Source organism: Indicator indicator, chromosome 11, assembly GCF_027791375.1.
Source record: "Indicator indicator isolate 239-I01 chromosome 11, UM_Iind_1.1, whole genome shotgun sequence".
Lineage (NCBI taxonomy): Eukaryota > Metazoa > Chordata > Aves > Piciformes > Indicatoridae > Indicator > Indicator indicator.
In genome coordinates this window covers 18243176-18267937 of record NC_072020.1, presented here as the reverse complement: position 1 = coordinate 18267937, position 24762 = coordinate 18243176, and the positions used below count along the sequence as shown (strand labels likewise).

Below are 24762 nucleotides of genomic sequence, written 5' to 3'. Positions count from 1 at the left end.
CACCACTCTCATGGGGAAGAACTTCTTCCTCACGTCCAGTCTGAATCTCCCCACTTCCAGCTTTATTCCATTCCCCCTAGTCCTATCACTACCTGATAGCCTAAAAAGTCCCTCCCCAGCTTTCTTGTAGGCCCCCTTCAGATATTGAAAGGCCACAATAAGGCCACCTGGGAGCCTTCTTTTCTGCAGACTGAACAGCCCCAACTCTCAGTCTGTCCTCATAGGAGAGGTGCTCCAGCCCTCTGATCATCCTGGTGACCCTTCTCTGGACATGCTCCAGCATGTCCATATCCCTCCTGTAATAGGGGCTCCAGAACTGGACCACAAGGATCATCTAGTTCCAGTCCCTCTGCCATGGGCAAGGACACCTCCTGCTAGCCCAGCTTGCTCAAGGCCCCAGCCAACCTGCCTTTGAACACTGCCAGGCTTGGAGCCTCCTAATGTCTCATCTCAATCCAGCTTCTTCCAGTTTGAAGCCATTACCCCTTGTGCTGTCACTCCATGGCTTTGTAAAAAAAAAGAGTCCCTCCTCAGCTCTCCTGGAGCCCCTTCAGGTACTGGAAGGCTGCTGCAAGGTCTCACCCAAAGCTTTCTCTTCTCTAGGCTGAACAGCCCCAACTCTCAGCCTGTCCTCATAAGAGAGGTTCTCCTTGGATCATCTTTGTGGAAATACATCTTAAACAGTGAACATTAAAGATAGTTCACCTCTGTTTTCAGCCCTGTGTCATGAAATAGAATCAGGCAACTTAGAAAGCTAACTTTTCTACAAGGCACTAGCAGTGTGTGAAAAAAAAAAATCATAAATTCCATCTGATAAAACCAGATTTGAAACATTAATCATGTTGGTATCATTTGCACACTTTGCTGCAATAAACTGTGGAGAATTCAGTGTGCTGTTTATAAGCTGCATACAGACTCAGCGTGATATTTCAAGCCTTTCTATGAGTTGTGAACACCTGACACCTAACAGCTTCCAGGTGCCTCCTTGGAATTTTATTTTACAGAAAATGGAAGTATAAGTGAAAAATGAGCCCCTTAACTGGGAATTACAGCTACAATCCTCCTGAGGAGATGTTCTTTTTTTCAACTAGTTATGTATTCATTGAAAAATGGAAGAAGAGTGACAGGGGGTTTGGGGAAGAAGGGTGACACAGACTATGCAAATACTCTCTAGAAAAACCTTTTCATATAGTAATGCCACCAAATGCAATCATATTCTTGGATAGTGTATGAAGGAAAAAGGGTAAATAAAATTATATATAACTATGAGAAGCTCAGCCCAACTGTTACTAAAAAATATTTTCCTGCTGCCTCCTGCAGCCTCAATTTTACTCTTTGCTTATTTAGTTTCTGCATGGATGGTCACCCTACCTCTCCTTCAAGAACTGTTTGCTGATGATATTGCTCCCAGCAGAGCCCTAGTTCAAATCTGAAGCACCCATGAAGAAGCTTTTCACAGAATGTGTTCACTTGCTGTAAATTTGATAACATTTAAATGTTGCTGTTACAAGCATATCATCGTTTGGAAGAACTCTTTGTCCTGGCAAGGTAAGAAATGGGCCCATCTGTGAACTTCAGATGGTTTTAGCATGAACAAAATCTTTAATCTGGTTTTAGTGCTCTTCTCTTTGATACAACTGATGTGTTTTCCTGAACTGCTGTAAACGGAGTCTGAAGTTACCACAAAATCCCATGGAGATTAGCTTCAGGCTGCACAGTGTGGGTGGCAGTTCTGCAGTTAATTTCTTCTCTTTAGCTTTCTCTTCTGTTTCAGCTAATGTCTTAGTTGAAATTTTGGATAAACCTCTTAAAGTATCAAATATTAAATAAGCCAAAGGGACAGCTTCTACATTATACTCGTTTTACTCTTTATAATGCTGCTTGAGATGCAGGCATCTTGATGGGCCTGAGAAGGAAATAAACAAGCATCAGCTTCTCAGTGTCTGTAGTAAAGTTGGGCTGATACAACACTAACGTCTCAGCTGAACAAGTGGAAAGCAAAGAAATGCTGTGATTAGTTGTGGGTTTATGCAAAAAAAAAGAGTCATGGGGTACCTTACAGCAACCACACAGGGTGTGTGTACATCTGATGTAATTAAAGATGGCCATGCTTAAGGATCTTTAAAGGTCTCTTCCAACCCAATGCAGGACACAAACCTTCTTATTGACCAGAGTTGTTTTATTCTTCTTTCTATAACTTCTCTAGCCCAGATGAAAATTCACTGAAGTATGAGATTTGGTCTGCATATACACAGCTTGTATGGTATAGGTGGGTCTCGGTCCATACTGTGTGGCTTAGTTTGTACCAGAACACAATTAGTCACCAGGCAGCATGTTGTAACGGGAAAAGCCAGGGCAACTTCTTTAGTCTAATGGAAGCCATACCTGAAACAACAGCCTCTGAATGGACTCCATGATGTTGTTTTCTTAGTGCTGGAGTACTGATAAATCATTCTGCTATCACCCTGGGAACCGGCACAGAGAGTGAGTCCTATCTTTAATAAAAGTGGATAAAATCCATTTCTAATAAAGCATTGTAAGGGGTTAAAGAACGAAGAAGAAATTATTTTTGCAAATGAAATTTAAATCATTCACAGAACTGAAGACTAAACAATAATGAACTCTGCAGGTTTCTAGACTCAGTTTGCTGTATGCTGCAGTGGACTGCCTCTTCCAAATAAACAGAAGAAGGAAAAAACGGTGGTAAACTCCACTCAGCACTGAATTTTAATGTTCTGCCTGCTGCAAGACAGCCACTGAGAATCTCTCCTTCCCAAAAATTAGAGTGATAATGTCCTGACTGCCTGCTGAAACACAGGCTGATACTTTTCAGGATCAGTTCTTAAAAAGTTTAATGCACACTGAAATAGGTAATGTATTGAGAACATTTAAGAATGGAGGTTTTTAATAGAATTTGCTCTTCTCCTGAAGCTGCAGGGGAGGAAGCTGCTTTGCCACTCTCCGCTCTGGCTTGCAGCCAGACTGCTCCTCAATGCTACTCTGCCACCTTCTTCTGCCCTCAAAGCCACTGCCTCACAGTCCAGCTCCTCGCAATGTACGTTTTGAGTCCTGCACCTGGAGAGAAATAACCCCCTGCACCAGTACAGGTGAGGGGATGGCCTGCTGGAAAGCAGCTTTGTGAAGGACCTGGGAGTGCTGGTACATAACAAGATGGCCATGAGATGGCAATGTGCCCTCATGGCCAAAAAGGCCAGTGGTCACCTAAGCTGCATTAAGAAGAGTGGCCAGCAGGTCGAGGGAGGTTATCTTCCTGCGTTGTTCTGCCCTGATGTGGTCATACCTGGAGTATTGCACCCAGTTCTAGGCTTCTCAGTTCAAGAGGAACAGGGACCTACTGGAGAGACTCCAGTGGAGGCCACAAAGATGCTGAGGGGACTGGAGGAGAGGCTGAGAGATGTGGAGCAGTTTAGCCTGGGGAAGAGCAGCCTGAGAGGTGATCTTATTAATACTGATCAATAGCTAAAGGTTGAAGGTCACAGGGACGTGGCTGGGCTCTATTCAGTGGTGCCCAGCGACAGGTACAATGGGCACAATCTAGAACAACAGGAAGTTTCGCTAGAACTCAAGACGACGACTCTTTGCTGTGAGGGTGCTGGAGCAGTGGAGCAGGCTGCCAAGAGAGGTTATTGAGTCTCCTTCTCTGGACAGATTCCAAACCCGCCTGGACTGTGTGATGCCGGGCAACCTGCTGTGGGTGACCCTGCTGTGGGTGGCCCTGCTGTGGCAGCGGGGGTGGATCTGGATGATCTGCGCCACTACCTCAGGCCCGGCGGTGCCTACAAGCCCCATCAGCCCCGGCAGGGCGGCCGGAACCCGCCGCTCCCAGCGGGCCGTGCGGCTGCAGGCGCTGTCGTGGCGCTCGCGAATTGAATGATCCCAACGGCCGGGCCGGAGCTGGGCCGCGGCTGCCTCGTCGAGTCCAGCTTCCCTCAGGCGCGGTGGGTGAGGGAGCTGCTGCCCTTCTGTTACGCCGGCGGCGGCTCCGGGCGCAGCCATGAGGCGCGCAGGGCTGGGTAAGCGCGGCGGTCCTTGGAGCGGGGCCCGCGGCCCGACTGAGGGGCCGGGTCGCGGCGCCCTCCCGGCCTTGGGGCGCATCGGTGCTGGAGAGCTAAACAGGGAGGGAGAGTGGGTGAAAGCTTGGCGGGGAGGGCTGGGACAGCCGCTGCTGTGCTGTGGGCCGCGCTGCGCTGGGCCTGTGGGAGCCACTGCCGGGCCGGCTGGGCACGGCCTGGCCCCAGGTAGGGGCTCCGGAGGGTGTGTCCCTGCCTGAGATGGGCTGCGCTGGCGGGTGAAGGCTCGTAGTGGAGCTCCCAAGTTTGGGGGTGGGAGAGCCCCTTACTGGTGCGCCTGTCTGTAGCTCAGCTGGATTCACAGAGCAGCACTGCGGTTTGTATTTAACTGTGTTTGTGAATGGTTCTCATGTAGCAATAGTTTGAGCCATGTTTACGTGGATGAGTAGATTTGCCACTCTTCATGGAATCATAGAATTGTTTCGATTGGAACAGTCCTCTTAAAATCATCGAGTCCAGCCACAGACCTAACACTACCGTGGCCACTAAACCATGTCCCAAAGTGCCATGTTCACAGTTTGGTTTTTTTTTTAAACACCTCCAGGGATGGTGATTCCACCACCTTGACCACTCTTTCACTAAAGACATTTTTCCTAATTTCCAACCTAAACCTCCCCTGGCACAATTTCAGGCCATTTCCTCTCATTCTATCACTTGGTAGTAGTGAGAAAACACCAACCCCCACCTGGTTCCACCCTCCCCTCAGGGAGTTGTTAGAGGTCTCCACTCAGCCTCCTCCAGACTAAACAATCCCAGTTCCCTAAGATGTTCCTAACAAGACTTGTTCTCCAGACCCTTCACCAGCTGTGTTGTGCTTCAGTCAAGTCCTTTCCATGTTTTGAGTTGGGGTTTTTTATTTATTTTTGTGTTTTTCGTCTTGTATTTTTGGATTAAACAAGCCTCAACTGTTGTCATTTTATTATAAATACAGAAAACTGTGCGGAGTGCCTGCTGACTGTTTTGAGAAGCTTGGGCCTCATTTTTCAACTAGTAGTCACACCGATGACTATAGAGAAACTTTGAACTCCCACGTCATGTTCTAGAATGACATAGGTGGCATGATCTCACTGTAAAGCTTAAGTAATATTTATGCCTCAGATGTTTATGACTGAGTTCTTCCTAGAAAGTGAGTATTTAGGAGGTAGTAAATGCCATGTGGCTAAAGCAGGTGTGTCTGTTACAGCACCCTGGAGTGACTTCTCCACTTTGTGTTGTGCAATAGTGCTTCCACCAGATAAGGTGAGTCTTGGATGCACTTCTTACTACATCAGGAGAGGGGTTAGGATGTTTTTTCATAAAAAGGTGAGATCTTCAGTCCTTTGTCAGACTAACAGCTTGCTCTTGGGTATGAACTGAGAGGGGTTAGACCAAAGGACATCCAGCTTGGTATGATGATTCTGAAGAAGTGAAGTGGTGGTTGTTTCTGGAAGGAGTGCAGGGGGAAGATCATGCCTTCTTTTAGCACATCTCTGGCAAACAATGCCTTAAAGAACATCCTGAAAAAAACTATAAAAACTCACAGAATCACAGAACGTATCAGGTTGGAAGGGACCCTTGAAGGCCATTTCTCCAACCCTCTTGAAGTGAGCAGGAACATCTCCAACTAAATCAGGTTGCTCAGTTGGTCTGCTGGAAGCTCAAGCAAAAGCCTTAAATGCCTATTATGGCTGTTAGCAGCTGTGGTAGAATTTGCAGCTTTCCCATGATTTTTCAACTGCCCAGAATTAATTTTTATTTAGTAGGCTGGAAATAGAAGCTGGGCACCAGTACTTCTGCTGTGAGCACCATCAGCTACCTGGTACCTCTCTGTTAGCCTGTCATTTTCTTATGGTCATGTCCATATTACATGTCCTGTCAATGAACAGTGTTGCAAGACAGCCCATGGAACTGCCATGCTCAAGTTTCTGTCCCTACTGTAAGCAGTAGTAGCCAGGCTTCTACTTAGTGGACTTGATGAGAGGATTGCTCAGTGGATGAGGAATTGGTTGAATGGTCACATCCATGGGGTAGTGGTCAACAGCTTAATATCCAGATGGAGATTTGTCACAAGTGGTTTCCCTCAAGGGTCTGTATTGGGACCAGTGATGTGGACAGTGGGAGCGAGTGCACTCTCTGCAAGTTTGCAGATGACACCAAGCTGAGTGGTGTGGTTGACACACCTGAGGGATGAGATGCCATCTAGAGAGACAGGACAAACTTGAAAAGTGGGCCCATGTGGAGCTCATGAGGCAAAATGCAAGGTCCTGCACCTGGGTCAGGGCAATCATCATTATCAATCCAGGCTGGGGGATAATGAGGTTGAGAGCAGCCATGCAGAGAAGGACTTGGAGGTACTGGTAGATGAAAAGCTGGATGTGAGCCAGCAGTGTGCTCCATAGCCCAGAACCAACCCTAGCGTGGGCAGCAGGTGGAGGGGGGGGATTCTGCCTCTCTGCTGCACTCTGCTGAGACCCCACCTGCAGTGCTGGGGTTAGCTCTGGAGGCCTTGGTGCAAGAAATACATGGACCTGTTGGAGCAGGTACAGGGGAGGCCATAAAAGCGATGCGAGGGCTGGAAGCCCTCTGCTGTGAGGACAGCTTGAGAAAGTTTGGGTTGTTCAGTCTGGAGAGGAGACATCTCTGGGGAGGCCTTATTGCAGCCTTCCAGTACTCAGAGGGGCCTACAAGAAAGATTAGGACAATTTTAGGGTCTGTTGTGATAGGACATGGGCTGATGGTTTTAAACTAACAGGAGGATTCTGACTAGATACAGAAGATTTTTTTTTTTTATGCTGAGGGTGATGAGACCCTGGCCCAGGTTGCCCAGAGAGAGGTGGTAGGTGCCCCATCCCAGGAAGAGTTCCAGGTCAGGTAGGAAGGGGCTCTGAGCAATTTGTACTTAGATGCCTTTGTAAAACAAGGCAAAGGGAACAACCTTGACTCACTCAATGATGTTATGTTAGTCAAATTTCTACACTTGGCATTGGCATCTTTGACAAGGGGAAGGGCTTTCAGTGGCAGGGCTTTCACAAGAGTTCCACTGTGATGAAATGGAAGCAGACCTTTCACCCAGTCCTACTGACAACTCGTCCTTAGCTTCACTTATTGAAGAAGATTAAAAGAATTTACAAGGACTAACTGAAAAACCATCATGGCTTACACTTAACAGAAACTCCCTGAAAGGAGGTTGGAGCCAGGTGGGGGTTAGTCTCTTCTCCCTAGGAACAAGGGACAGGATGAGAGAAGATGGCCTCAAGTTGTACCAGGGAAGGTTTAGTTTGGCTCTCAGAAAAAACTTCTTGACTGAAATGATTCTCAAATCCTGGAACAGGCTCCCCATGGAGGTGTTTTAAAGAAGCAGAGATCTGGTTCTGAGGGACATGGTTTAGCACCAGCCTTGGTGGAGTTAGAGGATGGTTGGTCTTGATGGTCTTTTCCACCTGAAACCATACTGTGATTCCCAGAACATCTTTAGAGGTTAATATAAAATGATACCTATTTGAAAGCAGCATCATAATTCTCTCCTTTAAAGTCTTAATGTGACGTATGCCCAGCACACAGTGAAACTTTGAGATAGAGCTTTATCTAAGACTGTGGTTATGTCTCCTCTCCCCTCAGAACCAAATAAGCCACCCAAACCCAAAAGTCTCTAACCCAGGGCATTCTGACTAGCCAGATAAATACTGATGTATGGTTCAGCTGGATTGTTGAATCAGTCTAGTAGAATCTTTATCATAAAGCTTGTAATAATTCTTTTCTGTTTGTCTTTCTCAATCTTGGTCTCCTTTGGTTTCAGATCTTTGATTTGAGGCCTAAGACTGATTTTTGTCTAGTCAGGACACAGCTTTAATTCTCCTGTGCCCAGGCTAATGTCCAACTGTTGTCTGTAGGACATCTTTATCAGAGGCTAGAGGAAGGGAGCATGTTGAGATGAGGACCCCTTCTGAGTCAGTTGTCTGGCAAATAATCCTGAAGCTCCATCACCTGGAAAGCAAAGGCAGGAGGGGCACTGGAATGCACATGGTGACAGATATGGCAATGCTCTGCTCAGACCTGGCTTCTCAGCTGAGGTCTTGTTTGTAGGGAAATGCATGAAGCACCTGAGTATGCTCTCTCTTTTGAACGTGAATGTGATCAAAGGTGGTTGTCTGGTAACAGAATGATCCCAACTGTCCTAATCTGAGTTGGGTTTGCTGCTCTGTGTCTATGTCATGGCCTCAATGCTCCCATCACCTCTCCATCTAATGCTGAGGTTGATTTCCATAGAAGTATTCTTAAAACACCCTGGTTTATGACGTTCCACCCTGGTTTTATTGAATTACAACCATTCTTCTGCTTTCCATCTGTGCCACACTGAAAAGTAACGTAAACATCAGTAAAGGTTGGATGGCTCAGGAACACAAGGTGCCTTTTCCTGATGGCCAAGGTTGACATTAAGAAAATGCATTTTTAAGTGGAAAAAATGCTTTTCCACACATGGAAGGTCACTTGCTCCGTGGCGTTTGCTGTCTAACTGCTGACCCTTGCTTTTCCAGGCGATGGAGGTAACTATGGCTACACCAACAGTGGGTACAGTAGTGTGTATGAGGAAGAAAATGACAGGCTAACAGAGAGCCTGCGTACCAAAGTCAGCGCCATCAAATCAGTAAGTATTTCTTTAGTGCCATTTTTACTTTGTTTTGCTTTCAATTACATGGACCAGGGAAGCAGTTAATTTAGTTTAAAACATAATCCTAACACAAGGACGAATTATCACAGAATCACAAGAATGGCAGGGGTTGGAAGGGACCTCGAAAGATCATCCAGTCCAACCAAAGTGCACAATCAGTCATTTGTGTAACTGGATCTGCTTTTAATTACATTTTTTAGCTAGAGATGTCATTTTTGGCTAATCTAGAGGACAACTGTGGTGTTACTTTCACAGACTGCATTGGGTTGGAAGGGACCCTCGAAGGTCATCTTGTCCAACCCACCTTGTGGCTTGCTGTCCTCCAGAATGAACTCCTGTCCCTGCAGAAGCTCGAAAAATGGAGGAGTTTAGGTCAGTAAACTAGCTCAGGAAGATGAAATACTTGGGTTTGGTGCTATTCCAGGAAAGCTGGAGAAAGACTTTTTACAAGGGTCTGTGGTGATAGGACAAGAGGCAGTGATTTGAAATTAGAGGAGGGTAGGTTTAGATTTCACATGAGGAAGAAGCTCTTTACTATGAGGGTGGTGAAGCACTGGAAACGGTTGCTCAGAAAAGTTATGGAGGCTCCAAGCCTGTCAGTGTTCAAGGCCAGGCTGGATGAGGCCTTGAGCAAGCTCGTCTAGCAGGAGGTGTCCCTGCCCATGGCAGGGAAATTGGAACTAGATGATCTTTAAGGGCCCTTCCAACTCAAGCCATTCTATGATTCTATGACCATTGTGCCTCATCAGCTTCTGCTGTAGCTGCTGCTAAATCTGTCATGTCAAAACCAATGTTAGAAATAACAACCTAACATACTCTAGAAATTTGTTTTAATGGTGCTGATTCCCTCCAGAGACTGAGGACTTCTTGTAGGCAGCTCTAACTGCAAGACAGCTCTGTGATTAAAACTGTGTGTGGAGTTCTTTTACTTAACAACTTCAGATCTTTTAAAATACATCCTTAGCAGTAAGTGCAGTTTCTATGTATGTAGCAAATGAATTCTTAGGCCTAAACTCACTCAAATTCATGTTGCTAATGATATCCTGGTGCTTCCAAGTCATTTGTTTAGTCTCAAATAGAAAATAAAACCTAGGGGTAGGAAATTATCCACCTAAACAATTTAGAACCAGTTAAGAAGAAAAGCTCTGAATTTTAATTTCTCATCTCCTTTTCTGGTCTGTTGTACTTAAAACTGGTGTCCCCAAGGTATGTTGCAGTGTGGTTGATGGTGCCCCATGTGTGCTCATTCTGCAGTTGGATTTTCTAGTGCATTGTCATGATCTTGGTGTATGGGGTAATTTTCAGATAATCCTCCTAGAAGCCTCATGGTTCTCGCTGGACTTGATGGTAGATTCTGGTGAGATGCAGCACTGAGAAGTGATGTCACAAAACCCAGACTGGTTTTGGCTAATCTGAAGCATGAAGGTCTGGAGCACATTTCCCATGCTTCTTAGGAGCTGAGCTGGTTGCTCAAGGCCAATAGGTTAAGAATTCTTATGGAGGAAGAGCTACCAACAAGCCTCAGTTGGGGCTTCTCTCCTGTGTCACCTGGGAGCTGTTTAAAAACAGTTGCTAGTTTTAAAGGCTCTCCTGGCTGCTCCTCACCTTTGCTATGCTGCAGCTCTGTCTGTGCCTGGTCTCACATCTGTCTGATTCCAACCTTTACCCAACATGACTTTGGCTTGCTCTTGGACCTGTCTCGTAGCTGGGATTCCAACCTTTACCCAGCATGACTTTGGCTTGCTCTTGGACCTGTCTCATAGCTGTGATTCCAACCTTTACCCAACATGACTTTGGCTTGCTCTTGGACCTGTCTCATAGCTGGGATTCCAACCTTTACCCAACATGACTTTGGCTTGCTCTTGGACCTGTCTCATAGCTGGGATTCCAACCTTTACCCAGCATGACTTTGGACCCGTTTCATAGCTGTGGATGTGCTGGGTGATCACTAGGCTGGTGCTGACCCTGGTTCCTACCTCTGGAGCAATGCCCACTTCCACACACAGCTCACCTTGTCCTGCTGGGAGCTTGCTGCATCATAACATGAAGCAGAGAAGGACTAGACAAATTCACAGAAGCAATGATCTACAGCCTAGCAGCAGCTTGTCAGAAGAGATGGGTTGGCAGGTTACAGATGTCAACCCCAGCAACAACCAAGTCAAAAGGACTGCTCCTGGTCCTCTGTGCTTGTTTAAGGGAATGGGTAATTTATCCTTGGAATTTTTACAAGTCTATGCAATAATTCTAGCAAGGAATTCAGTGGAAAAGGGGAGAAGGAGATTGGAGAACCTTCTGTGGCTCTTTAGACTCACCTAGTAAGATGCTGTTTACTTTCCTAAGGGTTGTTGACAGAATGCTGTGCATGTTACTTCGCTTTTTGACAACAGCAGATAGTGTTTTCACTTTTTATCTGTGGAAATCCTAGTCAGGTCAGGTATTTTAGACTGGTTACTCTGTCTGTAATTGCTTACTAATATTTAATACTTTTTTCCTTTTGTTTTTTAAATAGCTTTCCATTGAAATTGGAACAGAAGTCAAAAACCAAAATAAAATGTTATCAGAAATGGTAAGTATTTAGTCACTAACTAAAGTATGGAGCAGAATTAAGAAGTCAGTGATGTAAAGCTTTTAGTATAAATGTTTGTGTTCACATCTTGACAGGTTATTGCTGCTTGTAAAATGGGAACAATTCAGCAGCAATATTTCTGGTTAACAAAAACAGAATCATAGAATGGTTTCAGTTGGAAAGGACCTCCAAAAGTCATCCAGTCCAACCCCCCTGCAGTCAGCAGGGCCATCTTCCACTAGAGCAGCTTGCTCAGAGCCTTCACCAGCCTGACCTTGAATATCTCCAGGAATTGGGCCTCAACTACCTCCCTGGGCAACCTGTTGCAGTTTTCCAGCATCCTTGTGATGCAGAACTTGTTCCTCACATCCAATCTAGATCTGCTCTGCTCTCATTTCAAACCATTGCCTCTGTCCCTGCAGCTCTTTGCAAACAGTCCCTCTGCAGCCTTCTTGTAGCCCCCTTCAGGTACTGGCAGGCTGCTGTTAGGTCTGCCTGGAGCCTTCTCTTCTCCAGGCTGAACAACCCCAGCTCCCTCAGCCTGTCCTCATAGCAGAGGTGTTCCAGCCCCCTGATTTCATAGCCCTCCTCTGGACCCTCTCCATCATGTCCATGTCCTTCCTGTCTCCTTCCTGTGCAGAGCAGGATGCAACTGTGAAAATGCAGGACTTTCAAAGGCTTTATACTTCAGACATAACAGTTTGGCAGCTCCACATTTAATAGGAGGAGGGAGCAAAAAAAAACAGGAAGTCAGAAATGCCTTTTTTTGTTTGTCTTGTTTTGCTTGGGGGTGGGAGGGGAAATCTCTGAATAAATGGGTGAAATTTTTTCCTGATTAATTTTCAGAAACTGCCTCTGAATTAGGTTTGGAAAATTAAAAAAAAACAAAACAAAATCCTCACGAAAACCCCAGTCCAAACACCAACAACCAAACAAAACAACCACTAGCAAAAACTACAACAGGAAAAACTACACTTAGCAAGCATTGGGTATAATTCTTTTTCTCTGAGTAACCTCATTGTTTTGCTTGCTTCCTTGCTTCTTGTTTTTATTTCATGTAGGAAAATGATTTTGAGTCCACGGGGGGACTTCTAGGTGCAACTATGAGCAGACTGAGAACACTCTCCAGAGGAAGTCAGACCAAGCTGTTGTGCTACATGATGCTCTTCTCACTGTTTGTTTTTTTTGTCATATACTGGGTTATTAAACTGAGGTGATGCATGGTACCACCTGCGTGATGGAGGCATTGATCAAAAGGGGCTAAACCACAGGGAAATTGTTGCAGATTGCAGTAATGCAGTGTTTTAGAGAATTTTCTTAATGGATCAGAAATTTTTTCCATCAGCCCCTGTTTTAGTGGGGGGATTATTTGTAAATCTGCCAGAAGTATTACTATCATAAATTCCTTTTCTTTTTTTTTTAAGGGGGAAATTGTTTTTATGAATACTGTCAACAGCAGCTATTTGAAGGAATTGCAGGTTTGCAAGGCTTTCCTCTTTAATTCTGCTTCCCATTCTGGGCCATGCTCTAAATTAGAGCTCCAGATGCTGGCATAAGATAAATTCTAGGTTGCAGAAGCACAAAGAATACTTGGATCTCTCTAAATTGTTTTTTCTGGGTGGATTTTTAAAAGGCTGGCCTGAAGCTAACAAAGAGTGGTACCTCAAGAAGTTCTTTTTGTGGCTTATTGTCATAGTGTATGGGTTTAAGTAGCTTAAACTCTGTGTTTTGGGGAGAAGTTACCTGAAACTGGAATTTCTTTAATTTAAATGTGATAAACCATGTTCCCACATTGACTCTTGTAAGCAACTCAGAACCATGGGACGGTTTTGTTTGGGAGAGACCTTCAAGATCATCTTGTTCTACCCCCACTGCCATAAGAAGGGACACCTTCTACCAGACCAGCTTGACTCAAGGCCTCATCCAGCCTAGCCTTGAATGCTGCCAGGCTTGGAGCCTCCACAGCTTCTCTGAGCAGCCTATTCCAGTGCCTCACCACCCTCATGGGGTAGAATTGTCTCCTCATGGCTCATCTCAGCCTGGCTTCTTCCAGTTTGAAGCTTGTCTTGTCACTCCATGCCTTTGTCAAAAGTCCCTCTTCAGGTCTGCTGGAGGCCCCATTCAAATCCTAGAAGGCTGTTTGCAGGTCTCTATGCACCTTTCTCTTCTCCAGGCTGAACAAGCCAAGTCTCTCAGCCTGCATGGACACAGTGCAAGCATTTTCTTTAAAGTATCTAAAATTATTCCACTGAATCACCAGAACTTCTTCCATTCCTATGCTCTTCAGTCTGTGATCCCTAAATCTGCACTGCCTGATGTCTGAGGTAAGGGATTTGAATTTTTATATTGAAGTAGAAGATGCTGCACCTGTTGGAGGTGCTGTCACTTTAAAGTGTTTTTATTTTTCAAGACAGCTTTGGCTCACTAGTTTCTAATAGTTGAAGCTCTCACACTGTGCAGTTTAATATTCAAGAAACGACCTTTTCCTAGCTATTGAAATTGTCTGTAGGGTTTGAAAGTCTTTTCTAGCAAATACTGTACAGTATGTTGCCATTCATAACTAATGATCACCTGACAAATAAACTGTCCTCTAGTGTTGCAGCTGGTGGTGGTCATGGACATTCTTTGCTCCTGTAGAAGACCAAGATACTCTTTGGAAATGGTGCTGCATTTAACTGGATATGCTTAAAATTGCTTCCCAATATCTAACCTCAATGCAGCTTCTTCCAGTTTGAAGTCATCACCCCTGGTCCTGTCATTCCATGTTGCTGTCAGAAGTTCTGCTACAGCTCTCCTGGAGGCCCACTTCCAATATTGCAAAGCTGCTAGAAGGTCTCCCTGGAGCCTTCTCTTCTCCAGAGAGAGCAACACCAACTTTCACAGAATGTGAGGGACTGGAAGGGACCTTGAAGGATCACCCAGTCCAACCCCCCTGCCAGAGCAGGGTCACACAGGGCAGGTCATGCAGGAGCACATCCAGGTGGGTTTTGAATGTCTCCAGAGAAGGAGACTCCACAACCTCTCTGGGCAGCCTGCTCCAGGACTCTGGCACCCTCACAGTGAAAAAGTTTTCGGTTCTGTTCCCATGGCAGCTCCTCTGCTCCAGCTTGCACCCATTGCCCCTCGTCCTATCGTTGGACATCCCTGAGCAGAGCCTGGCTCTGTCCTCCTGAGACCGCCCTGCACATCTTTGTCAACATGAATGAGGTCACCCTTCAGGCTCCTCTGCTCCAAGCTAAAGACCCCAGCTCCCTCTGCCTGTCCTCACAGGAAGATGTTCCACTCTGTCTCCTGTCTCCATAGCAGAGGTGCTCCAGCCCTTGGATCATTTTGGTAGCCACCTCTGCTGCTGCTCTAACAATTCCATGTCCTTCTGGTGTTGGGGGCTCCAGACCTGGACACAGGACTCCAGGTAAGGTTTCAGAAAAATAAATTAGATGGAGAGAATCACTTCTCTAAAGCTGCTGGGCATAGGTGTGTGGTGGGCAGTAGTAAAATAAGAAATGTTGGTGTCAGCCACTTGTCTTTCCTGTTGGGTTTCCTATATAATGGAAGCATGACACTTGCTTAATGCAAAATGCTCCACACACCATGTGGAACAGCAATTCAAACTCCAGCATTTCCAGCTGATTGAATCTTTTGTCTGTTAAAAGGTCTAAAATATCTCTGCAAGTAAGAGAACATCGAAGTGCCAGCACCAGGATTGTCTTGACATGACAATTGCTAGGCTTGTTAAGCAGGCAGCGTATTCCCAACGTGCCTGTGGCTTCCGAACTGTGTTTCTTCAGCTAAGGATTTTGTCTGGGCTCTTTTTTTTTTGTTGTTGTCTAGACAGGGCTGGAAATGGGAAGAAAGCTCAACCACAAGGACTATTTGAAGCCTCCAAACAACTTTCTATATGTTTATTAGAAAACACACAAAGGGTTTGTTAATTCCTAAGTGCTGACACACAGCTTTATTGGCTTTTTAACATCAACATGTTGGAATGAAACGCAACTGAAAGTTGCCTAGTGAAAAATGTGACTTATTTATGCACTCACATTGTTTTACAGGGTGCAGCACAACTCTCTCTTACTTCAGCTCCACTAAAAAGTCAAGTTTCAGTCTAAAAATCTGAAATGGAAGCCTGGAAGGGAGTGCTGGTGGATGAGAAGCCAGACATGAGACACCAGTGTGCACTTGCAGCCCAGAAGGCAAATGGCAGCCTGAGCTGCACCAAAAGCATCATGGCCAGAGATGGAGAGAGAAGATTTTGCCCCTCTGCTCTGCAGAGACCTCACCTGGAGTACTGGATCCAGCTCTGGAGCCTTCAACACAGGAAGGAAGTGGACCTGCTGGAGCAGGTCCAGAGGAGAGCCATAAAAATGATTGGGGGCTGGAGCACCTCTGCTATGAGGACAGGCTGGAGAAGAGAAGGCTCCAGGCAGACCTAACAGCAGCCTGCCAGTGCCTGAAGGGGCTACAAGAAGGCTGCAGAGGGACTGTTTGCAAAGGCCTGCAGGGACAGGACAAGGGGAATGGTTTGAGATGAGAGCAGAGCAGATTTAGATTGGATGTGAGGAAGAAGTTCTGCACCAGGGAGGTGGTTGAGGCCCCATGCCTGGAGATCTTCAAGGTGAGGCTGGAGAAGGCTCTGAGCAAGCTGCTCCAGTAGAGGATGTCCCTACTGACTGCAGGTGGGCTTGGACTGGATGACCTTTGGAGGTCCCTTCCAACCCAAACCATTCTATGATTCTGTAAGTTGGTTTACACTGGTTACAGGGACTTTATGTCAAGGTAAAATTGCTTTGACAGTATTGCAGTCAGGGAAAGGGAGCAGCAGCCTTAGAATGTTCCTCAAGAACTGCACTTCCCTGGGCATTTTTTGGTAGAAAAGTATGAGTCTGAGAAGACTTAAAATTCACAACCTGTAAGATTTGAGGATTCTACAGTGTGAGTTTATGTGACTACACCAGGAAAATCCTAGTATCATTAATTGTGCTGTTCCACAGTTGCAGTTAATAGCAGCTAGGTAAGAATAGTGCAGTTATGATTATTGTTTGCAAATCTTCTGTCCATCTTTTTTACACAGTACTTTTATCTTGCGTGTCTCACTTTAAATGTACCTTAGCCTCTCCCTAGGAACCATGCAGATCATTTACAGGTGGAGGGCAATGTCATCTTTTAACTCTCAAACTGTTAACCTTGCAGTATCATGGAGAGTACTTGGGAAATGCTTCATCACCACTTCACTGACAAGGAGAGTTCCACTGATGCTGGTTTTTTGCTTTCCTGGCTTAGGAAGAGTATACACACAATTTTCCTATTTTTTTAATATTCTTTAATAATTACACACAAGACATAGTGAAGTTCAGCTGCCAAAAGCTTCAGATGTTATTAAACTGTTGCTTACAGAATAATTCTACAACCACTCCTGCCACCAAACATCCACAGCTGTGCTGCAAGTTGATGTGGACCTGGCAAAGATGCCAGAGCTGATTTTGATGATTCCTGGCTAAAAGTGAAAAATGGAGAAGAGACTTCGAATTAAGAGCAAAATCACTCTTCCAGGAGCTGAATAGAGCAGGGAATACTCTGTACCTTAATTACTGATCTTGAAGGCAGAGCTCCACTGAAGTGGGATGAAGCTACCAGTGAAAAGAGCAGCACCCACAGCAATGTTCTGTTTCTGAAGTGGCATGTCAGATGCTCTAAAATGTGCATCTGCCTTGATTTTCTTGTAGCTCTAGCCTGACTTTTTTTTTTCCTGGGTGCTTAGTTTGGCTCACTGGACTCCCCAAAGCAGTAATGGCTGAAAAAGTGGGGAAAAAAAAAAAAAAAAACCACCTTACAGGAGGCCACATGGTTTTAGAGTGCTTCCTTTCAATATGGAGAAGACACAGAATGATTATGGTTTTGATGGCAAAAATGACTGAGATGTTGTCTACATATTTGCCCTTGAAAAGATGTAGTGGCAGTTACCTTCACTGTGCATCTTTGCTTGCTTAATCTCCATGCAGAGTGGAGAGGAGTCACTTGCTGGGAAGTATTTCCATGTGTTTGCAGATGATGGAAAGCATGGTTTCATCTGTACCACCGCCTATGGAGAGCAGCCTCATGTCTCTGTAGAAGTAAGAATAAACATAGAATCATAGAATGGTTTGGGTTGGAAGGGACCTCCAAAGCTCATCCAGTCCAACCCCACCTGCACTCAGCAGGGACATCCTCCACTGGAGCAGCTTGCTCAGAGCCTTCTCCAGCCTCACTGAGTATCTCCAGGGATGGAGCCTCAACCACCTCCCTGGGCAACCTGTTGCAGTGTTCCAGCACCCTCATGGTGCAGCACTTGTTCCTCACATCCAATCTAAATCTGCTCTGCTCTCATTTCAAACCATTGCCCCTGCTCCTGTCCCTGCAGGCCTTTGCAAACAGTCCCTCTGCAGCCTTCTTATAGCCCTTTCAATACTGGCAGGCTGCTTATTAGGTCTCCTTCTCTTCTCCAGGCTGAACAACCCAGCCTCCCTCCGTGTCCTTCCTCTGTGGAGGGCTCCAGAGCTGGATGCAGCCCTGCAGGTAAGGTCTCAGCAGAGCAGAGAGGCAGCATCACAAAAACACTGAACACCTCTGCTTATTTTCATAACCTGAAGATTCCCCACCTTACTCTTGCTGAAGGCAGCAGAGCAGGAACAATGGCAGGTTACTTTGTGCTGCTTGCTTTTTGGAGCTGCAGAAAGCCCCCCCAGTACCTGCATTCTGCACCATCACAGCACTGTACCAAGAGAGATTAATTCTCAGAATTCCTTTGGGATGCTGATAAAAATCCTGCATTTGCCTGCCACAGGCAGGCACCTAAATGTTGATCTCTCCCTCGGGGAAACTCAAATGATTTTCACCTAGCTTGTTTTCAGCATGAGAAAAGAAAACCATGGGACTTCATCCTGCAGGAATGCTGTGGGGAAGCTGGAGAAGATAATAAAGCCAGGTTGTGTATTAGCTATTTATTCTAAGGTGATGGCCTGAGAGTTGACAGTGTAGTGATGCATTACTCACACAGCACCCCACTATTTTAATAGCTATCAATATTAGAATCTGTCTGCTTAAGGTAGGCTGCCCTGGAATGCTTTTGATCTGGCTCAGCAGCACTTTGCTTTCTGACTTCTCCATCGCCTTGTTGCTGCCCCCCAGAACACAGCAGCTTATCCTGTGCTACCTGCAGCCCTGCTGAGGTGAACACTGACCTGTGATGGCTTCACCCTGACCCAGGACAGTGAGGAACCAGTCTGCAATCTGCCATATGGTTCCACAAAGGCATCTTTCTTGAGGGACCGAGTCCCTAGCTGCTTGTTGAATGCTGTTTTCCTTGGAGGGGTCCTGAAGAAAAAGGAATCCTGACAGTTGTGTTTAGGCCCCCCTAAAACACCCTGTAAAGAGTTTAAGTCAGGAAGCCCCCTGTCCCTGAAGCAGCCACTGTGGATGACAAGACTTACTCTGCTTAACCATAGCAAGAAATGTCAGTGTCACAAAGCAATCCACTTGATGATGGATACAAACCCCTATAAAGAATTTCTTCACTGCTGAACTTAAGAGCCACTTAAGAGGGAGGCTGAGGAGCCCTTCCTGCCCACCAAACTCAACCCAGGCTATCAAGAATCTCTAGCTAGGCAGCAACAAGAAGGACCCACCATGATGTCAAATTGAGTTTCCATTTCCAGAAGTACCATGTCATAGAACCTTCAGGAATCTGTCAAGGGAGGTTTAGATTTGGATATCAGGGAAAATTTCTTAGCTGCAAGAGTGGTCAGGGATTGGAACAGGCTGCCCAAGGAGGTGGTAGAGTCACCATCTCTGGAGGTGTTTAAGGAACATGCAGCCATGGCACTTTGGGACATGGTTTAGTGGCCATGGTGGCGGTAGTGGACAGTTGGACTTAGAGGTCTTTTCCAACCTTAATGATCCTTATAGCTTGTCCAAATCAAGGAGCATCTAATGATGACTTTGGTCCTGAGGGAGAAGTTTGAGCTGACAGCACCCAGGGCACAGCAGGCTGGCACAGCCCTGCCACCATACAGTTCACCCAGTCCTGCCCACTTCCCCTAAGGGCCATTCTGAAAGAACAGCTGCACAGGAGTGGGCATCACTTTGGCCTGCTCTTTAAAGTCCCCAACACAAGAAGAACATGGAATTGTTAGAGCAGGCCCAGAGGAGGCCAATGAGACGATCTGAGGGCTGGAGCACCTCTGCTATGGAGGCAGGCTGGGAGAATTGGGGTTGTTCAGCCTGGAGGAGAGCTTTGAAGTCATCATTAAACTTCTCCCTGCTTTGATTTGCCATATCAGAGCTAAGTGTCATGTGCTTTATTCTCCTAAATTCCCTCTGGAGGTACTCATGAAAAGTCAACCAAAGTGGCATGCAGGCAGGCATCTGGCTCAAAACCCCTAGAAGAAGGTTGAAGACTCAATAGGACTTGTCCCAACTGTTAGCTTGCTTACTTCAGAGCAAACTGGTTTTGTCAGCAGAAATTAGGGGTCTCCTTTCCTTTGGTCCTGCCATAAATTATGGTAATGATGAGGGCTGATTAAAACCACCCCAACTGTCCAGACTCATTCTAGCTTGGCCCTGCTTGTGAAGAACAGAAAACGGGAAGTAACAAAGCTGTGTAACTGGATGCCCCCTCCCTGGAGGTGTTCAAGGCTGCCCACAGAAGTTGTGGAGACCCTATCCATGGAAGTGTTCAAGGCCAGGCTGATGAGGCCTTGAGCAAGCTGGGCTAGTGGAAGGTGTTCCTGCCTATGGCAGGGGGTTGGAACTGGATGAGCTTGAAGGTCCATTCCAACCCAAACCATTCTAGGATTCTAATAAACTATTTCAGCTGAGGAATGCAAACAATTCAGGAGGAAGTACATTACTTATGCCAAAACTAATCCACTGAAAGCTATCCCTACCTGAAAGTGTTTACAACTCCTGTTATGAAAACTGCAAAACTGCAATAAAAGTTGCTACAAAAGGTTTTCCTCCCTCTCCCAGCCTTGTGGATTTGTTCAATAATTGATTTTTCCTAAGTCATGTTGTCTTTGAGGCATTTCAGATAGGGGAGAGAAAAAATAAACACACCTTGGCTCTGGCTCTCTCCTGCAGACTCCTGCTGCTAGCATAAAGCCTGAGAAGTCCACTCTGGCTACTTTTTATATTGGCTTGGATTTTTCCAATAAACTGAGATTCAGGCTCAAAACTTTTTCAAATCTGTTCCGCTTCTCATGATCCCTACAACTGAACATGAGACATTTCTGTACAGAAAACCAGCCCATACTGGCACCTAGATCATAGAATGGTTTGGGTTGGAACCTTTGAGATCTTCTAGTTCCAACCCACCTTCCATGAGCCCAGCTTGCTCTAGGCCCCATCCAACCTGCCTTTCAACACTTCCAGGCTTGAAGCCTCCACAACTTCCCAGGCAGCCGGTTCCCTCTTTGCAGAAAAAGATAAAGCTGATTTTCACTGGGTTTGGAAGAAAGCTGCTGGTTTGGTTTAGTTCTGATCTTGTAATCAAGACTATGTGCAAACAAAGACCAAAAAGAAAGCTGCCCACTTGCTGGTAGCCTGGTCCCCTTTCTTCCCTTGTCCTGTTGTCTGGAAGGTACCAGAGGACCAGCAAGGGAAATATGTCTTTCACCTGCCTTTGAGGCTAACCTGTGGGTAGTTAAAAACTCCAGCATAGGAATGCAAAGCCAGGATTTGCCAAAGGAGCGGTCAGCCTACGTCCTGACACTCCTACATGTCAACAGGACACTCGTGTCCTTTCATCCACACTGTGTACCAGAGACATGCCCTTCAGTGGAGCAACACTCCTCACACCAGCCAGGAGCTGGTGCCCTTTCAAGCAGGTGATCTGTTAGTAGTGTGTCTAAGAGGCCACATTTCAGCAGAGCCCTTTCCTCTTTCCACAACTTACTTGCTTACCTGTAAAACCTGCTCACCAGAACCTCATTGGTGAAGCCCATCCCTCCCCAGAACTGGAGGCAGCTGTCAGTCACTTCACGAGACACGCGGCCTGCCTTCAGCTTAGCCATGGAAGCAAATTTTGTCACATCATTGCCTTCCAGATAGAGATCTACAAAAGGAAAGACATCAGCAAGCAGAGTTACACACAGAGTCACTGACCACAGCCTGCCTCTCTGCCAATCATCTCCCCATGTTCTTCTAGCCTATGTTCTTTGCATGAACTTTTGGGGTCACCTTTGCATTTCTTTTGGGGCCAGTTTTCTTTAATATCTTTATCAATGATGTGGACAAGCAGATCAAGTTTTCCCTCAAGATTGCAGATGACACCAAATTAGGTGGGACTGTTGATCTGCTGGAGGGTAGGAAGGCTCTGCAGAGGTGCCTGGACAAGCTGGATCCGTGGGCTGAGGCCAACTGCATGAAATTCAACAAGTGCAAGTGCCAGGTCCTGCACGTGGGTCATAGCAACACCAGGAAGGCTCCAGGCTTGGGGCAGAGTGGCTGCAAACTGGAAAGACCTAGGGGTTCTGGTTGACAGCTGGCTGAAGATGAGCCAGGGTGTGCCCAAGTGGCCAAGGTGGTCACCAGCATCCTGGTCTAAATCAGGGATAGTGTGGCCAGCAGGACCAGGGAAGTAATTGCACCCCTGGACCTGGCACTGGTGAGACCACAGCTTGAGTACTGGGTTCACTGGCCCCTCACTCCAAGAAGGACACTAAGGTGCTGAAGCAGGTCCAGGGAAGGGCAACAAAGCTGTTGAAGGGTCTGGAGAACAGGGCTGTTGAGGAACAGCTCAGTGACCTGGGGTTGTCTAGTGTGGAGAAAAGAGGCTGAGGGGAGACCTTCTGGCTCTCTACAACTTCCTGAAAGGAGGGTGGATTGAGGTAGGGATTGGTCTCTTCTCCCTCGTAACAACCGATAGAACCAGAGGAAATGGCCTCAAGTTGCACCGGGGACGTTTAGGTTAGAGATTAGGAAAAATTACTGCAAGAGTGGTCAGGCATTGGAACAGGCTGCCCAGGGAGGGGGTGGAGTCCCTGGAGCTGTTCAAGAAGCGTGTGGCCATGGCACCTTGGGACAGGGCTTAGTGGGCATGGCGGTATTGGGTGAGTGGCTGGACTTATCTTGGAGGCCTTTTGCAGCTGGGGCAATTGCATGCTTGTGGGGAGGCAGCCCCTGGGGGCAGGTGGCTATGGGTGCTCACCCACGGTGCGGTAGAGCAGCGAGCGCAGCAGCTCCACCTCGGTGGCCAGCTCAGCCAGGCGGAAGTGCACAGCCTGGTTGTGCAGCACCGGCCGGCCAAATGCCTGCCGCTGCCGCCCGTACTCAACGGTCTCTTGGATGACAGTTTCCAGGGACACCAGCACTGGAAGAAGCAAAGCACAGAAGACTACATCATTTTGGTCACTTGGCCATTCTTCTCCTTGCTGAAAACCACATTGGGGTTTTTCACATGGTGCAAACAGCATCTCCTCCCTTCAGATTTCATCCCTGTGCTGCAGACTGCATACCACCAACCACTCCCTGCCATAACACTTCCACAGAGCACTGTCTATACATGCTGTCTCCTCATATCCCATAATCTGATCACCTTTTCCCATTCCCTCAGTAGAAGTAAACATAAATGGATGTCCTCCTTTCTGCTGTGCACGAACACCCTGCAGTCACCTCAATACTGCCTCTCTGAGCAGGAAAACAACTGCTCCTTTCAGGAACACCTCTTCTGCTGAGGAACATCCTCGCTCCAAAGGACAATGTAACACAACACTATGGCACATATAACACTGACTTTTCATTGTATGTCCATGGTCTCCAGCTTGAGAGATGCTAAAGAAAGAGCATGAAGTGTTTGGGAACTCTTGTCCCTGAAGGGACACCTGGGAAGCACACAGCCCAGTCTGGGCTACTGGGAGGGAAGCTAAGCAGTACAGGCCAGCAGTGGGAGAGAGAAGGGAGGTAGGAGGAACAGAGTCATGGAATGGTTTGGGTTAGAAGGGATCTTAAAGATCATCTAGTAGTTCCAAGCCCCCTGAACTTATGGATGGCCCATCATTGGAAGTGTTCAAGGACAGGTTGGGGAAGAACTTGTTCAAGGACATGGGGAGGGACTTTTTATAAGGGCTTGTAGTGATAGGATGAAAAGGAATGGATTGAAACTGGAAGAGGGGAGATTGAGACTGGAGATTAGGAAGAAATTCTTTACAGTGAGGGTGGGGAAACACCAGACAGGTTGCCCAGGGAGGTCCCCTCCCTGGAGGTGTTCAAGGCCAGGCTGGCTGGGACCTGGAGCAAGCTTGGCTACTGGAAGGTGTCCCTGTCCATGTCAAGGGGTGTGGAACTGCATGATCTTTAAAGTCCCTTCTGACCCAAACCATTCAGAGATTCTATGATTCATCAAGCTAGATGGGGCTTTGAACAACCTGATCTAATGAAAGATGTCTCCACCCATGGCAAAGAGCTTGGACATGATCTTCAAAGGTCCCTTCCAACCCAAACCTTCCTGTGATGCAGGTATTTAGAGTTATGAGCACAGCTTTAACATGGCAAAGCTCAGCTGTGCAGCAAACAGCAGCAAAACACAGCACATCATGAAGATCACAACTACCACCAGCCTTGCACAACAGCACACAATCCTCTCAGCCATGCAAGCACACAGAAACACTGTGAAAAGTGAAACTCATTTTTCCCCTCTCTGTGTCCTCTTGGGGTTTTTTCATACAATGTTCTCCACATCCTCAGACAAGCTCAGCCCCACAGGTTTCAACTGACAGCACATGCAGGAAATGTCACCCTAGGGCAGCCTGAGGAGCACATAGTCAACCCCACAGCTGAGGGTTGTGAAAGCACTTGGAGTTGACAGAAGCAGAACAATCTTTTCCTCATTCCTCCATCCAACTTACGTACTTCCACTTGAAACTTCTGCTCACTGCTAACACTTTGCCTTCCTACACCTCTTCTCAAAATCCAACTAAGTTAATGTTTTTTTCTGAGGCTGTGGCTGCTCAATCTCTAGTGAAATGAAGAGTGAGCTCCAGGCTGAGCAACCTGGCTCTTAAGGATGTGCGTTGCCCATGTGGAAGGATCTGTCATCCTGCTTACTGGCCATGACTCAGTGGTACTCAGAAAGCTGAGACTTACAGGAGCAGAGATAAGTCACTAGACAAGCACCATTCTGCTCCCTCTCACACAAGGAACTCCCTTTTTTGCCTCCAAGTTAAGAAAACAATAACCCCCTGTTTATTTCCTGCCATAGCAACCTTCTTTTCCTGCCATAGCAACCTTCTTTTCCTGCCATCAGGCCCACCAAGGGACACTATTTACCCAGTGTCACAACTCAAGATACGTGGCAGCTCTGCTCCTCTCTTTGAGTGAAGCAAGCAGCATGGTGACTTTCACCAAAGCCTTTGCTGATGTGGCTCTCAGAAGGCCACACCTGTGAGCAAATTTTGCAATTCCAGGAAATTAGTTTTCCATTTATA

The 24762-nt window shown here is 46.6% G+C and overlaps 2 protein-coding genes across 2 annotated transcripts in view; one reads left to right on the top strand and one right to left on the bottom strand.

Moving 5' to 3' along the window:
- Positions 1 to 4015: 4015 nt before the first annotated feature.
- BET1 (Bet1 golgi vesicular membrane trafficking protein) lies at positions 4016 to 12584 on the top strand. Its single transcript, XM_054385055.1, has 4 exons — positions 4016 to 4050; positions 8601 to 8715; positions 11249 to 11305; positions 12367 to 12584. The coding sequence occupies exons 1-4, from the start codon at positions 4016 to 4018 to the stop codon at positions 12520 to 12522; spliced, it is 363 nt and encodes a 120-aa protein (XP_054241030.1). The 3' UTR covers positions 12523 to 12584.
- A 4033-nt stretch (positions 12585 to 16617) lies between these two features.
- Positions 16618 to 24762, bottom strand: part of LOC128969941 (probable acyl-CoA dehydrogenase 6) — a 70044-nt gene continuing 61899 nt past the window's right edge. Inside the window, exons 7-10 of the mRNA XM_054384929.1 lie at positions 22488 to 22649; positions 21242 to 21392; positions 17267 to 17407; positions 16618 to 17096 (exon numbers count right to left, since the gene is read on the bottom strand). Of these exons, the coding sequence (XP_054240904.1) occupies positions 17317 to 17407; positions 21242 to 21392; positions 22488 to 22649 (404 nt within the window). The 3' untranslated portion in view covers positions 16618 to 17096; positions 17267 to 17316. The remainder of the gene's footprint in view (positions 17097 to 17266; positions 17408 to 21241; positions 21393 to 22487; positions 22650 to 24762) is intronic.

Coding starts and splice junctions, on each gene's coding strand:
- BET1 (XM_054385055.1), top strand. CDS start 4,016: ATGAGGCGCGCAGGGCTGGGTAAGCGCGGCGGTCC. Junction 8,716..11,248: donor AAGTCAGCGCCATCAAATCA/GTAAGTATTTCT, acceptor TTTTTTAAATAG/CTTTCCATTGAAATTGGAAC. Junction 11,306..12,366: donor ATAAAATGTTATCAGAAATG/GTAAGTATTTAG, acceptor TATTTCATGTAG/GAAAATGATTTTGAGTCCAC.